The following is a 16,300-nucleotide window of genomic DNA, read 5'->3' on the forward strand; positions in this document are numbered from 1 at the left end:
ACTCCGTCCTCTCCTTATCATTATCGGCAGCTGTTATTTTTACCTGCAAAGCATCACATGTTCGACAAGAGTCGGACACTGGTGGATGAAATGACAAATTGAAGTTTCCGTAAAAAATTTTGCGGAAAATAAAATGAGAAACGGGCATTTGCTCCTCTGCACAGTACAGTGAATACATGACTGATAAATTTAAATCTGGTCCTAAATACTTTCTACCGTTATTTTTATGATACGCATAATGGCTTTCATACGCCGGGAATTTTTCTATGAAACGTTTTACTACATCAACTTTGTGGCGAGGTGTTTTATTACCAGGTTCACCTTTACCTCTACCATCACGAGGAGGGGTGGCTTTTTCCCCTTTATTCTTGAGTACCCTATCGATTCTTCCAGCAGATACGGCTAAAGTATTCTGAAAGAATCTTTTGCACACCCTCGTTTCAGACCCATTTGAATTGAGCAAGTAATACAATCTCGTCTTCTCCCTACGTGAATGTTGCTGACCTACGTAAGACCGTGCTTTATCAACGACTTTAATCATGGTAAACAGGAAAGCCGACTGCAGATCGTGGCTGCCTAAATTATAAAACTCATTGAACACTTGTTCCTGCTGTTCTTCGTTGATGTGTTTGTGGCACTCATACCGGCACGTACACTCGCTGATTTTCCGCAATTCCTTTCGAGGTACAAGGTTACCCTTACGGTTTACATACTCTTGACCTAGAGCTCTCTGTTCTTTCCTAACGTTACGAAGCCATTTATCTTCGTTTCTAAGGCGCTTCTTTCCTCGGCTCCGTACCACGGCATCGTCGTTCGTCTCTGGCACGTCCTCTGGAACAGTTGTTGCTGCAGCCGTGCTCGCTCTCGCGTCTCCTGGCACTTCCCCATCGGACGCAAACATCTCTGTAATAACAATATCCATCCCTCAATGTAATATTAACTACACTACAGTAATGGTCAACGTGTGCATTGGTATCCACAGGCGAAGCAATTGCTCAACACAACTCGGCGGGCGGTAAAACATTGTTGTACACATAACATTACAAGTGATCGTTACTTGATTACACAAAATAGCAATACATAAAGTATTGTTTGTATGTCATTCTGTTTTCGTATGGAAAACAACCTGCATTTTCTGAACAAAGTCACCATTCGAGATACGGTACATCTAGACGTGTTTGCATATGAACGCGTTAGTGTACAATCGACAATGTTATCCGCAAAAAAGGAATGGAACACAATACAAACTAACCTTCCAATTGCTCCTCCACGCTTTTCGCAGGGGCTGCCATGCTGATCAACTGAAATACACGTCCACGTGGTCACTGGTCCAATACGTTGTTCCACACTAAATACACAAGTCTTTCGTTCGCCGGCGTCACGCGCAATGGCAGTGGACGGAGAGCATAGAGCACAAATGGACTATGACGCATAGTCCACTCCTGCTCTCAACGGTATCTATCGGCGGTTGAGTGCAACAGCAATGTTTACGTTGCTACATTAGACAAACCTTCAGATAAACAAACAGATCAACATGCATTGCATAATACTCGTATACTGTTATCACAACATGTCAATACCTCAAATTCACAAAAAGTGTGGGTTAGTCCGCTTGTGCTCTCAGTGCCTCATATGTGAGCTGTGTTGTGTGTGAATGTTGAACGTATGTTGTCTATTATGGAAGGAAGCCTTCTGTCCAAAAGCTTACGTGTTTAGTAGCCTTTTGTCACTCCTGTCTGCGACTCATCGTATCCGCAATGTGGTGAGTAGCAATCTATCCTTTTCGTAATATTGTCACCTTGAAACTTTTCATTTTCTCTTTCCATTGAAAGGTTTGAGGCGTGACTTAGGGTGTTATCAGTCAACAACAAAACATTTCCAGAATACCAGTTGTATGCAGACGCTTTTTGACTTCGGGGATAAATAGTGTCATACCAGTCTGTAAAAATACTGTCCAGTCTTTTGATTCTTGTAGGTGACCAGCAATTTCTGTAGTCTCCACGAGCACCACTTCCCTACAATCGGCAAGGGTAGCCTGTGCATTCCAGAAACATTTTTGCATACTGTAACAGTGATATGAGATTTGTGTGCCTTACACCCAGGTTTCTTTCTTGGAAACAAAGGATTTTGTGGCATTTTCTTCCAATACAAACCATTTGTGTGTGCACTGTAAACATCAGTTGTGTTATAGCAGTCCTTATCGATCAATTTATTAAAAGACTCTTTAAAATGTTCAACTGCTTCAGTATCAGCTGACAGTTCGTCATCTCGAGTGTCCAGTTCTATAATCCCTTGCGTTGATTTGAAATGCATAAGCCAGCCACAGTCATTTCGAGATCAGCGTTTCCCCCCAAGTTTCTTATTTGTTACGATTCATTTTTCACATGTCGAGGAGCCACTTATTGGCATCTGCATCAACCGTGTGTAAACTGAAGTCTCTTAAGACCTGGTTTTCTGCCATTCTCAATGTTTTTCTGTATAAGATTGTGTCTCCACTGTTAAGTTTGTTATGGTGTCACTGTTCTTTTTAATATCCGGTATTGTGGCCTGCCCGACTCAGTGTCCCCTAGATACATTTGATCTGCTAGTGCCATTCTTCAGTCGGTCTATTATTTGAAGGTTATAGGAAATACAGGGAACGACACATTCACATTCATTCACCATTGCAGGTGGTACAACTACAGGACAGTGTCACAAATGAAGTCTCAGATGCCACTGACAAATCACGACTACAGACTCGAGATCGAGCACCGTTGCTCGTTGTTGTCTGGGAGAGGAAAAGAGCTCTGCAGAGCCAGAGAAGTAGCGGCCACTAACGGAAGTGCGTGATACGCAAATTTTTGACTCGAACCCTCACAGTTGACTGACGTTTCAGATTATCAGTATTCTGATAATCGATCCTCAACTGTAGTTCTAATGAAACCTGTTGGTGTTATGCTTTTACATTGCAGTTTTATATTTCCATTTACCAGCACAATGAAAGCATATCACTCCACGACAAACCAGTAATCCGTGAGAGCCCCGTGAGTCAAACTGAAAACTGTCATTCAGTGTCTCTGGAAATTGTACAGCTTATCATATGATCATATGTGAGACTTGTTTGATGACATAAGAATAATGTCACAACCCACGTGACAAGATCAGCTGAAGGTGGACTGTTGAGTGTAGTTCTGAGAAGTTTTCAGCGAGTTAGACGAGTTACTGCAGGGTGTTGGGAGCACCAGTTTCAGGTGATTTAATTCTAATAAACAGTATGTGGCAACAGTGTGGTAACACCATATTGAAATGTGCTGAGTGATAATAAAGAAACATGGCTTGAAGTTTTTGTGTAACAGTAATGGAAATTTCTGGATGGAGCAATGTGTAAAATGGAAAGGCAACCGCTCACCTATAGTGGACTAATGTGTGGTGGATACTGTATTTACTCAAATCTAAGCTGCACCTGAAAAAATGAGACTCGAAAAGAAGGGGAAAAAATATTTCCCGAATCTAAGCCGCACCTGAAATTTGAGACTCGAAATTCGAGGGGAGAGAAAAGTTTTAGGCGGCTCCTCCAAATCGAAACAAAGTTGGTCCATTGTAATATGAGACACAATTTAGGTCGAATGAATGACGATACAACTACAGTAGTTTGGTTCGAGTCGTAAGCTTAGAAGTTAAGCTTTACCAGGTAGCCATTGCTATGCGTCAGGTGCTCCGCCCGTATTTATACGGGTACTCTTCCTTTTTCGTGTACTTCGTCTGGTTTGAATTGATTGCTTATTTTTCTTTGATCTGATAAGTGCCGTTCTCTTTGTCATAGGTGTTTACGTCACTCGAAGCTGAAAATGCATTACTGTACTGTGTCTTGCATTGTTTGTCGCATTCTGATAATGAGTGTTTACGACCTGTCATCGCTCGCGGCATGGCTTGCTTTTGTGCGCGCTACCGCCGCTTACAATTAAAAAAAAAGAGAGAGAGGAATCGTCTCATTAGCGAAACAATGGCAAGAGACTGCTATTTGTTGTTACTTACACTGCTGCTTTCTTTGATAACGATCAACAAGAACCAAATAATAGACAGCGTATGATAGAAGATGTTCTGAACGAGAGTTTAGTGAAAATTTTTCTCAGTTTGAAAATCTTTGCGGATGCCTCTTTAGTTCATTACATTCTGCACTGAAATTAGAGTCATCTTGGATTTAAAAATCTAGTCAATTTCTATGCTTCATTTCTGACTGTATCACTATTCAGCATAAGAATAATACGAATATAAACATATGTATATTCTTCTGCATTTGCTGTTGTCTCACTCTAGTTTCCTAGTATATTAGGCAGACAGGATTTAAATGAGTTAGCAGCAAACACGAAAGAATACATGGCAAAATATTTATATTCGTATTATTCTTATGGTGAAGAGAATACTGCATGCGATTCACAATTCATAAAAGTTCCTATAAGGAACCATCGTTTCTCACAGGTACGAAAAAGTTCAGAATGTAGAGTTGGCCATATTGACAAACATCCCAAACAGTCTTGCCAGTCGGATTTTCATAGTACATTGAAATGCTGCTACATTCGAAGATGGACAATACGGAATTTGTATTTACTTCGTTGGATAATGTATGAAAATGCAATGGTCGAAATTCGAGGTGCAGAAAAAAGCTCGTCTTCCACCTCTTTCTCTTTTTTTTTTTACCGACGCAGAGGGTTTGGCGCCATTATTTATCTTTGTGCCTGCGAAGCGTGCCTGTGTAGCACTACATACATTCGATGGCAGAAGTTAGATGTGGCGGCACCTACCAACATTTTTCAGAACTTCCGCTTACTTTGCACTCGATTCTAAGCCGCAGGCGGTTTTTTGGACCGCAAAAACCGGAAAAAAAGTGCGGCTTAGATTCGAGTAAATACAGTACACATATGTAACAGAAGCTGTATTCCCACTAGCTTTCAATCTCTCACTCTTTTCCTAGTGAAAGTACGCACACACAGACACACATACATGCATACCTCCACAGCTGAGACAAGTTTTTATTTCTTAGTTACCTCAAACATAAAATTAGTCCATGGACCTTCAAACTTGGAAAAACCAACAACCACAAAATAAACATAACCTTGGGAGCTTTGAATGTGAGAATCTGCTAATGGGGACGTGCCTTTTACAAAACTGTATTACTTCAGATTAAGTAAATACAAGAGCGGTCTGAAAAGTTCTTGGCCTGATAGTGAAAACATTAATTTATGCTTTCGAAGAAGTTTTATTTTTCAACACAATCTCCTGTAATATTAATACATTTTGTCTATCCCCTCTCTAGTGCTGCAAAATACCCATCTAACGTGGCAGTGGCTTCTCAATTAGATGAAAAGTGCAGAACAGTGGGGAATTTCCTCAGTTTTGAGAATAGATGGAAGCCCTAGGGAGTCAGATTTGGAGGGAGAACGTTTTAACACTTCACTGAGCAAATCCCTCGATTTCCCCTTTATCAAGATACTTTTGTACATTGTCCTGATGGAAGATGATTTTTTCCTTCTTTAAGCTGGGTCTGTTTTCATAAATGCTTGTGTCCTGTTTCATTAGAAGTTGAGAGCAATATTCTCCATCTAAATTTACCTTTTCCAAGACAGTCTATCAAGAAAATTCCTGTCGTATCCCAGAACACCGAGGCGATGATCTTTACCGTCAATGGCACTATTCTTGCCTTTCTTGGAGCTGGAGAAGCGGATTCTATCCACTGCATAGACTTCTGTTTGGATTTGGGTGTGTAATGGCGAATTCATGTTTTCATCCTCAACAACATATAGAATCAAAAAGTCGCTTCTTTTTTTTTTTTTCTTAATAAAATGCACCAAGCACGTTTCAGAAAGCGTTGTGTGAATGCGTTCGTGATCCCCAGTGAGCACACTTGGCACCTGTCTTGTTCAAAGTTTTCTCTCATTCAGTTTCAGGTGCAAGATGTGACCAACACATTCCTTCGACATCCTTAGAGTTTTAGCAATTTTCACACAACTTTATATGCCGATCTCCCAAAATCGTATCACGCATTTTGCCAACGATTTTCGGTGTGCTCGTACGTTTCAGATGTCCTCTGCGTGGATCATCTCGGACGCTTTCACGCCCACATTTAAACTCGAACTCCCATTTCTTCACAGGAGAAATTGAAGGTGAAGAGCTACCGTACACATTTACAGGCCGCAAATGAGTTTCGGTCGGTCTTAAATCTTCTTTTACACAGAATTTAATCACTGCACGATACTGGATTTCTTTTTATTTTTTATTTATTTATTTATTCTGTTTTTAACACTATGCTCACAACTGTTTCAAATGACTGCCCGTTGTCAACTGCTGCGTGGAACGATTTGCAATTTCACATCTACTAACACGTGTGTAACATAAAGGGGAATAATCACGCAAGTAGTGTTGCGATCTCTGGGCGAGGCTGATAACTTTTCAGATGGCCCTCGTATTTTATAGCAGTGGGAAATACACATTGTAATGTATGAAACTAATATACAGGATGCACATTGTGAATTACTGGGACACTGATCAGGGGAGAGACTGGAGTGGGGAAATGAGGTTGGGGTGGGTGGAACATGTGGTCATCTTTGGTAAGCCTGCAAAGGCTGCAGAATCACCTCAATGTACCTCTGACACGCAGAAGGCAGGAGGTGTTCTCTACGCAGCAGTGAACATCGAGTGATTGATGACAACACTTCGATTTGGAGTCCGAATCGATAATTCGTTGTACTTTAGAAACTTAGTGGAGTAGCCTTTAGCGCTCGTCACACGTATTTGACTGTCAGCAGCGGATTTTCTCAGTGGGCTGTCTTTGCAGGGGAACGAACTGCGAGACGGCACTGCAGGACCAAGAGGACGCGCTGTGCCGCTCACTGCGGCCGTGCCAGAACGGCGGCTCCTGCGAGACGCGCGGCTCCACCTACCACTGCCACTGCCCCATTGGCTGGACCGGAACCAACTGCCAGCAAGGTACATTAATAGCACTCTGTCCTCATTACGAGTCCTGTTACATTCTTTTTTTTAGTTACGTATTTCAGCGTCATGTTACACAAGTGGTATCGTTACTGGTTTTGACTTAGTGCTAATTTCGACTTTCTCAGTACTTTCAGAATTTGAAGAATAGGGCACGGACACCGATTTCTAAAGCAGTTTGACACAATTCTTTCTTTCTTATTAATTGCCTTTGGAGCATAGAATATTTTAGAGTGCTGCTAAGTGTTAAACATTCAGAGAATGTTAACATACAAGTAAATCCCCCATTCTTCAAAGAATTGAACTCACTGTATAAAACAGCTTCAGACTTCTTATTACTTAACAGATGTGTTAATTTCTAAATATTTGACATTAAGCAAGGAGGTGAGAAAAAGTTTGGAAAGGATTTGAAATTACGTGTAAAGTTTGTCGGAAGTTGCTGAGTGCTCTTGGGTAATTAGCACGCATGAGCTACTCTGCCTCATAAGTATACACAGTTTCTAACCTTAATATTTGCCAAAAGGCTCCCCCTCATAAAAAACAGACTACAATAGTAGGGAATGTGAACATAGACTCCTTGACTAATACAAGGGTTGGAACTTAAATAGTGGCAACTATTTATTCACAACCGATACAAAAAAGTTACATGTTTTCACCTGTTCCTGTCGTTCGGAATAGTCACCAGTGTTGTGTAGAACCCGTTGCCAGTGATGTGGAAGACATAGTATACTGTTAGCAGAGCCTGTTCTGTTGATGGTGTGAATGGAGCGGTCTAAAGTTATGGTGATCTTGTTTATGACTGTGACGGTGTTATCCTAACGCATTACTTTCCTCCACGGCAGACCGTCAATGCACAGCATTACTGTTTGTTTTTGGAGCATCACATGCGACCAGCTTTGTGAAAGAAGCAACGACACTTTCTGCACAACCCACCCGTCATTTTGCACACCAATGTGTGGGCGCATACAGCGCAAGCTGTGGCTGCTCTGTTCAGTCGATGGGACTGGGAAGTACTGTACCGCCCGCCATACTTCCCGGACTTAGGTCCTTGTGACTTTGATTTGATTCTGAAGATGAACATATTAACATATTGTTGTGTATAATTTATGTTTACTTCTAAATTTTTTAAATGTTCTTGTGTTCGTAAACTGACTATGTCCATGACTGTTAAGTTATTGTGAAAAAATAAGCCATTTGTTTTCTTATTTATCATTTATCATGAGGCTATACCTCTTAATGAGCAGATTAGGACAGTAATTTTAATCTTTAAATTCGGTCAGTAATTTTATGAAATATTGAAAATCAAATTTTTGTTGTCGCTAGAAAACTGCAAGTGTAGTGTCAATCTTTTGAGCAGTGTAATGTTGCTGGTTCAAATCTCAGTAGTAGAGCACTGCCCTCTTTCTCCTTCTCCTTATTATTAAATGGAAATATAACTTAATTATTATTTGCACAAAGATCATAATATTCACAATAAATAAATATTTGGTACAAAAATGTGAAACATCGAATAGAAAATAAAATATTTGCCAATTTCTAGAAACAGAACAGTATTATTGATTCCCCACCCTCACTGCCCGAAAAGAGACAGCGAGAGAAAGCCATTTTGCATGTCTGTATCATATTTTATTATTTTTCCATACCAATAATAAAAAAATAAAATAGCAGTATTTATTACTAAAATATATGAGACAGTAGTTGCTAATTAAAATTGCCATTTGTCAATAAATATTAAATTTAAACAAAAGCTAAAAAAAAAAAAAAAAAAAAAAAAAATGACGTTACTAGTAGGGAGGTGTGGAAGATTCATAATTTCCCTAATTTTGTAGGCTTCTGAAAATGACAAATTAATTCATCAAAACAGGTAAAATGGAATAAAAATATATTTTCAACTGACAACTGAATTTTATTCATAAATATGTACTACAGTTGCTGAAAAGTTACAGCTACAAATAAAATAATAAACAACATAATCTTCAAAGTAGATTTCATTTCATTTTTGTTGAGATTGCATCACAGTGCTTTAGGAGACTGATGTCAGGGCACTTATCTTTACGTCCTCTAAGCACGACAAAAATTGAAGAGGGCTAGTCGATAGTCCTCTCGTAAGAGAACGTATGACGACAGCACAGCTTTCTCCATCTCACGCAGCTGCCGATTTCGAGACGGAGGTGGGCTTCCAGGGAGACGGCTGGGTGGAGCTGCCGGGCCGGCTGATGGCGCACGGTGATCCGCACCAGCAGGAGCAGCTGACCGTAGAGTTCTCGACGACGCAACCTGACGGCATCCTCTTCTGGCACGGCCAGGAACCGGAGGCCTCTGGACGTGGACAGGACTACCTCGCTCTAGCAGGTTGTTCATTTGTTCAGCTAAAATTGTCGCACTACAGTTCCGTGTAACAGCTTTATTGTCGTTTTTTCGGTCTTTGGTCCAAAGACTGGTTCGCCGCAACTCTCCTCGTGTCTGCACAAATACTGCATTCTACATCCACTTGAACTTGCTTACTGTAGTCTTCCCTCAGTCCCGCTCCACATTTCTTACCTCTGAACCTCCTCCCCATTACCTAGCCGACATTTTATTGATGCTCAGGGCATATCCTGTCAAATGATCACTCCTTTCAGTCAATTTGTGCCATCGGTGTCTTTTTCCATTTCAGTTTACTGCCTCATCGTTACCTACCCAGTGTATCTGTGTAATCTTCAGCATTCTTCTGTAGCACTGCATTGCAAAAGTTTCCACTCTCCTCTCTTCTGAAATGTTTATCGTGCTTCTATGACTTCCACGTAAGACAGATATCGTCAGAAAAGTTTTCCTTCTCCGAATCTTTGAATGCGACGTATGTGTCCTTTTTTCCAAAATCTGCAGTATATTTAGGGGATGCAGTGCTAAAACTGCTTCTCAATTGTCTGTTTATTCCAAAACCAAACTCGTGCTTCCCTAATATACTGCCAGTCTTTCTTCTGATTCTCTAAAGATCTCTCTCGAGTGTCCAGTAACAGAATGATATCAGATTGATTGTGCAGTAATTTTACGCATTTATGTCATTTCACTTTTTTGCCGACACAGATTGTCTTTCCTAGAAATGTAAACAAATAACACACACTTTGTCATTATCACGTTAACCCGGTGCTGTGTTTTGACAGTTGTGAATGGCAGCCTGGAGCTCAGCTACGAGCTAGGTTCGGGCCCGGCGCGCATTCGCTACCCGCTGCGAGTGGACGACGGCCGGACGCACACGGCCGTGGCGGAGCGGCAGGCCACACAGGGGTCGCTGTCCGTCGACAACGGGACGCCCGAGTACGGCGAGAGTGGAGGCCTGCGTGCCATGCTCAATACCGACGGTAGCATCTATGTCGGTGAGTTGTTCTGCACCCGGGTGCACGTGCCTCGGAAATTAGTACAGTGGCCACGAGTCAAAAAGCAGACTGCCATAATCTTTTGCTACCACATTATTATGCTTAGAACTTCTGGTGTCAGAATATGAGCAATCACAATACTACACATCAGAATTTGTGAAGGAAATAACTACGCAGTTTGTCTTTTTCCGAATGAGAATACAAAAACACCATTGTTATGTGTGCCTATCCGTTATTCCTATTATTAATTATTTATTTCATCAGCTATCTCTTAGTGCAGTACAACAAGCTGGTATAAATCAACAAACAAAAACTGGACATGAAACGAAAATTAAACAAGTGCAAGTACGACTTGTGCTCTGAGGGTTCCATACAAACTAAATATGTACTATCCTATTATATTGTTAAAAATTGATTATTTTCATTGTTAAACTAAATACGTATATAAATAGTTAACCTATAGGTTTTGATGAATGAGTTTGCAAGTATCAAAATGTGTGACGTAAATGACATAAAATTCAATTTGATACCTCTTCCTGTTGTTGAGATGAAGGGGTCTTCAAAGATGGACAGACAGATGGACAACGAAGAGATACTAAAAGTGTTCTGTTTTTACCGATTGAGATACAGCATTGTAGGAGACCTTTGCGGATAACCTTGCAGGCCAAAGGTACAGAATCATCGTCAGCCAGATAAACCTCCTTCACAGAATATCAGAGAAATCAGGCCTGCCAGTTTCGACATCCTAAATAGAATGAATGACGTTTATCGTAGGTGCCTCCAAATCATTGAACACAGATTTTGGAAAACTTGACAAAGTTAAAAAATCTAAATGCCTCAGAGAAATCATTCAAACTCAGCTGCTCTATCCTGTAGAGCTGGCCAGAGTCAGCACAAGGAGGTGATTGTACACACATCAAATAAAGTTTTGCATCACCCGGGTTCCCAGAACTCCTGAAGATAGACGTTGACTGTGGATATTGTATCACAGACACAGTCCCTTTGACTGTTCAGAGATGTCATTAAACCCACCCAAAGATGTAAACAACCGTGTGTGAGCAGCGCCTATTAGACAGAAGAGGTCTGACAGCCGATCAGTTTCAGTCATTCTACCATGAAGGAGGTATACAGGTCGTGTTGTCTGTCTGTGCCTAGACAGTCAATACCCAGTTCGATCACATCCAAATTGTTACTTTGTGCCAGGAAGGACTCTCAACGAGGGAAGTGCCCAGGAGTCTCCGAGTGAACCAAAGCGATGTTGTTTGGACACGGAGGAGATACAGAGAGACAGGAACTGTCGATGGCATGCCTCTCTCAGGCCACCCAGGGGCTACTACTGCAATGGATGACTGCTACCTACAGATTATGGCTCAGAGCCACCCTGACAGCAACACTACCATGTTGAGTAATGCTTTTCGTGCAGCCACAGGACGTCATGTTACAACTAAAACTGTGCGCAGTAGGCTGCATGATGTGCAACTTCACTCCCGACGTCTGTGGCGAGGTCCATCTTTGCAACCACGACACCGTGCAGCGCGGTACAGATGGGTCCAACAACATGCCGAATGGGCCGCTCGGGACAAGCATTATGGTCTTTTCACCGAGAAGTGTCCCGTATGCCTTCAACCAGACAACTGTCGGAGACGTGTTTGGAGGCAACCCGGTCAGGCTGAACACTTTAGACACGCTGTCCAGCGAGTGCAGCAAGGTGGAGGTCCCCTGCTGTTGTGGGGTGGCATTATGTTGGACCGACATACACCACTCGTGGTCATGTAAGGTGCCTTAACGGCTGTAAGATACATAAATGCCATCCTCCGACCGATTGCACAGCCATATTGGCAGCATATTGGTGAGACATTCATCTTCGTGGATGACAACTTGTGCCCCCATCGTGCACATCTTGTGAATGACTTCCTTCAGGATAATGACATTGCTCGACTAGAGTGGCCGGCATGTTCTCCAGACATGAACCCTATCGATCATGCCGGGGCTAGATTGAAAAGGGCTGTTTATGGATGAAGTGACCCATCAAACACTCTTAAGGACCAATTTGAAAGAACAGTGCCTTGACGAACTTTTTGACAGTATGTCATGACGAATAGAGGCATGCACCAATGCAAGAGGACGTGTTACTGCCAGCAATCTGGCCCACCACCTCTGGAAGTCTCACTGTATGCTGGTACAACATGCAATGTGTCGTTTTCATGAGTAATAAAAAGGGTGGAATTGATGTTTCTGTTGATCTCTATTCCAATTTTCTGTAAAGTTTCTGGAACTCTCGGAACCTAGGTGATGCAAAACTTTTTTTTATGTGTGTATTTATTTCACTGGTCAACCATACAAGGAGTGAGCATCTTGGTGCTTGGGCATCTCAAGAATAGTACCACAATAACAGTTCAAAGAATAAACCATAGTAATCTTTTGCTACCACTCCATGACAAGCAGCATGGATTCTGTACACATCAGTTGTGTGAAACCTAACTTGCACTTTTTCACACTTGACATCCAGAAAGCTGTGGATGATAGCGGTCAAGTAAAAGTAGTATTTCTTTACTGTAGAAAAACATTGGACTCTGTGCCAGCATAGAAAAGTACGATCATATGGTGTATCGAGTTAAATTTGTGACTGAAATGGAGAGTTTTTGTTAGGTAGGATGCAGTATGTTCTCTTGGATGGAGACTCATTGGCAGATGTAGAAGTAACTTCAGACGTGCCACAGGGAAGTGTGTAGGGCACTTGCTGTTCATATGTCATATTGATAAATGGCAGACACTATTAACACTAACCTCAGATTTTTTGCATACACTGATGTTATCTATATTATGTACACACAACAACAAAAATTTTGAATCCCCTTTATTTTGAAATTCATGGCACAGCTCTGTGGCATGCTTATATGTTCATTTTCAGCGTGTACACATCACGAAATCAAAAATACAAACATTTGCGCATAATAAAATCGTCTATTTCACACAGGGAGTTTTCACAGTGCCCCTAAGCAATGACAGTACATGGTGCAACGTCCTCTTAGATGCAGACTTGAATCCATCGTGACATAGCAGTGCAAAACTGTGGAATAACTCGTCTCATAACTGGATGTAACAGTCTGTGGGAATATGAATGGAATGATCACATGGGCTGAGTCATGACAAGGCAAGTGGCAGACTGTGGTCCGTTGGTAGAATACAAGGGAAATGCAATCAATCTACAAAGGAGACTGTGTGCAGAACTCTCGTGCATCCCATCCTAGAATATTGCTCAAGTGTGTGTAATCAGTATCAAATTGGGCTACCATGTATACAAAGAAAGGCAGCACGAATGGTCACTGGCTTGTTTGAAGAACAGGAGAGTGTGAAAAACACTGAACTAGCAGACACTATAAGTAGACACAAACTATACCAAGAAAGCCCATATAGTAAGTTCAAAGAATGAGTATTATGTGAGGAATATAGAGATATACTTCAGAACACTATGTATTGATTCCCATAATGACTGTGAAGATTAATCAGACTAATTACATTGCATTCAAAGGCATGTCTGTATATGACTGGAATGGGAGGAAACAGCAACATGTACTCTCCCCAAACTTCACACTTTTTCCGCCAGGGCTCTAGAAATATGGAAATTGCATGGGGAGAGTTCGGGACTGTATGTAGAATGTTTGTCACGAAATTTTAACCCTGGATAGCTGATGCCAGTAGGAATCAAAATTATTAATATTGTGTAGGTCGACAAAGCGCTATTTTTAAACTATGGAAACTTGGCGCCACACACTCCGAGGGGCCGTGGGATTGCCCTGTTGCCGTTTGTCGGTTGACAGCAGCACTACGGTTGTCGGTTCACACATACGAACTACCCTCACCTCGTCACTGCCTGAATGTGACACGCACATGTGTCGAATAGGTTTGTCTCCACCTCACGTCAGAGGCATTCGTATGTAAGCTTTGCTTCGGCCCATGCGCGCGCGCGCCCACACACACACACACACACACACACACACACACACACACGTACATACGTACGTACGCACGTACATACATCACCTGCGATTTAGTCATACAGTAAGCCTGGTGGCACAGTATCCGTTTGAAGAGCAACAAGATATCTGGCAGGCAAAGCGTTCGTGGTCATGCATTGTCCAGAGCATCTGGCAACAGGGCAATCCCACGGCCAATCGGAGCGCATGGCGACAAGTTTCCATGGTTTAAAAATCGTGCGCTGTCAACTTGCACAACATTAGTAATTTTGGTTCCTACTGCATCAGCTATCCAGGGTTAAAATTTCGTGACACAATTTTTCTCCAGCCTGTATATTATGGTAATGAAATTCATCAGTTATTAAAAAAAATCACATATGTGTAGCAGGAAATAAAAACTCGTCGAAAAATTGAAATTGGTACTCGGGTACATGGAAAACGAGCTATTTTGTGACATGCTACTACCACAGATTATATGACAGAACACATGTTTCTTGAGAGATCTTTCGATTGTGCTCACTCAGAAAAAAGCAAAAATGCTAAATTAAGCAACAAACAGTCAATGACTGTGAGAGGTGTCAGAATCTAACATGTGGTGGTGTGTGTTTCCTTTCTGTAGCCAGTGGCAGTGCAGCATACTCAGGTGATGCGAGCGCAATGACGTCAGATGTGTTGCTTGTAATCTTTTCCTTATTTATTGTGCCGAGTGGTCAAAGTGGAGCATTTTGCAGTATTGCCAATTTGTTGTAGTGTAATTACAGCAGGTTTCATGAAAGTACGTACACACACACACACACACACACACACACACACACACACACACACAAGTTTTCGTGTAGTACTTATTTATACCAACGAAAATGAAATAAAGTTAAGCCTACTGTGATTTCAGTGTGTCTATCCCAGCAATCTGTTACTTTTATAACACTGTGTTTGCCATCAGAACAACCATTGAGGACTGAAAAAACACTGACAAGCCATCACACAATTGTTCAGCGAACACACCCTGTTAATTGTGCTGCCCAACTTAGCAAATGGAGTAGCCTGTGTTGGCTGCAGTCAATAGAGGCACAATACGTTCTGCCTTCTGTCAACAGGCTTTGAGCAAAACCACTGTATGTGAAATTGATGTGCAGTAGTGAGGTCGTAAGAGGTATAATTATAAAATTAAACCTAAGTGGAAGCTGCAGTCACTCCATTTGCTATATACACCAATCACATCAACCGTACTTTGGAAAAAGCCACCAAGTAAGCTGGCAGTTTATCACTCTGTATGCTAGAAACCACTGCATTAGCGTGACGTCACCATGCTATACAGGTATTAGCTGCAGGTGGAAAACAAACATCTGAGATGTTGTAATCCAGCAGTTTTCATTGTATTTCACAGTTTTCAGTTTATTGCGTCATGTAGTCTATAAATTTGTGCTATTTTTGAGGTGAATGTAAAATGAAAGAACCCTCAAAACGGTGTTTTAAGGTATAATTTGTGGCAGTAGTGTGTTGGGAAATGACTCAGTTACCTCCTACAGCATTAGCAAAAATAGTAGATCTATTATATGATATAAAATTTTGAAATTTCTTTTGTTTGCCACAGATTTACGATTTTGTGATTTGGTTATGTCATTTGACATTATGAGTGTTGGTAAAATTTGTACCTAGGAGGAGGAGAATGAAGTTCCCACACCGACTTTGATTTATAGCTTTTGTGCCTGTTTGTACTTTATAATCCAGTAGTTTAGGAGTTTCAAATGTTTTGTAGGCTAAGGTATATAAACTTGTTACGTAGTGTGCGAAACAAAGTGGATTAGTGTGGTGTGGTGGCCGCACTGGCTGTTGGGCGACGTTACTAGTCGTAAGTCAATTAGAACACACTAGCTGGAAATGGCAGACAGTTCCTCGATTCTGACTGAGCATATTCTTTGAGACACAATGTTTGAATTTAAAAGGTTTACGATCAATATTGTTGCCGAGTACAGTTCATCGGAAATACGTGCAAAAAGA

The 16,300-nt window shown here is 41.4% G+C and overlaps 1 protein-coding gene across 1 annotated transcript in view; it reads left to right on the forward strand.

Annotated features, from left to right (window-relative positions):
• Positions 1-16,300, forward strand: part of LOC124553582 (basement membrane-specific heparan sulfate proteoglycan core protein) — a 799,417-nt gene that overhangs the window by 769,618 nt on the left and 13,499 nt on the right. The window contains exons 77-79 of the mRNA XM_047127431.1: positions 6,812-6,963; positions 9,118-9,318; positions 10,110-10,322. Of these exons, the coding sequence (XP_046983387.1) occupies positions 6,812-6,963; positions 9,118-9,318; positions 10,110-10,322 (566 nt within the window). The remainder of the gene's footprint in view (positions 1-6,811; positions 6,964-9,117; positions 9,319-10,109; positions 10,323-16,300) is intronic.

This window comes from Schistocerca americana, chromosome 11 (genome assembly GCF_021461395.2).
Source record: "Schistocerca americana isolate TAMUIC-IGC-003095 chromosome 11, iqSchAmer2.1, whole genome shotgun sequence".
Classification (NCBI taxonomy): Eukaryota; Metazoa; Arthropoda; class Insecta; order Orthoptera; family Acrididae; genus Schistocerca; species Schistocerca americana.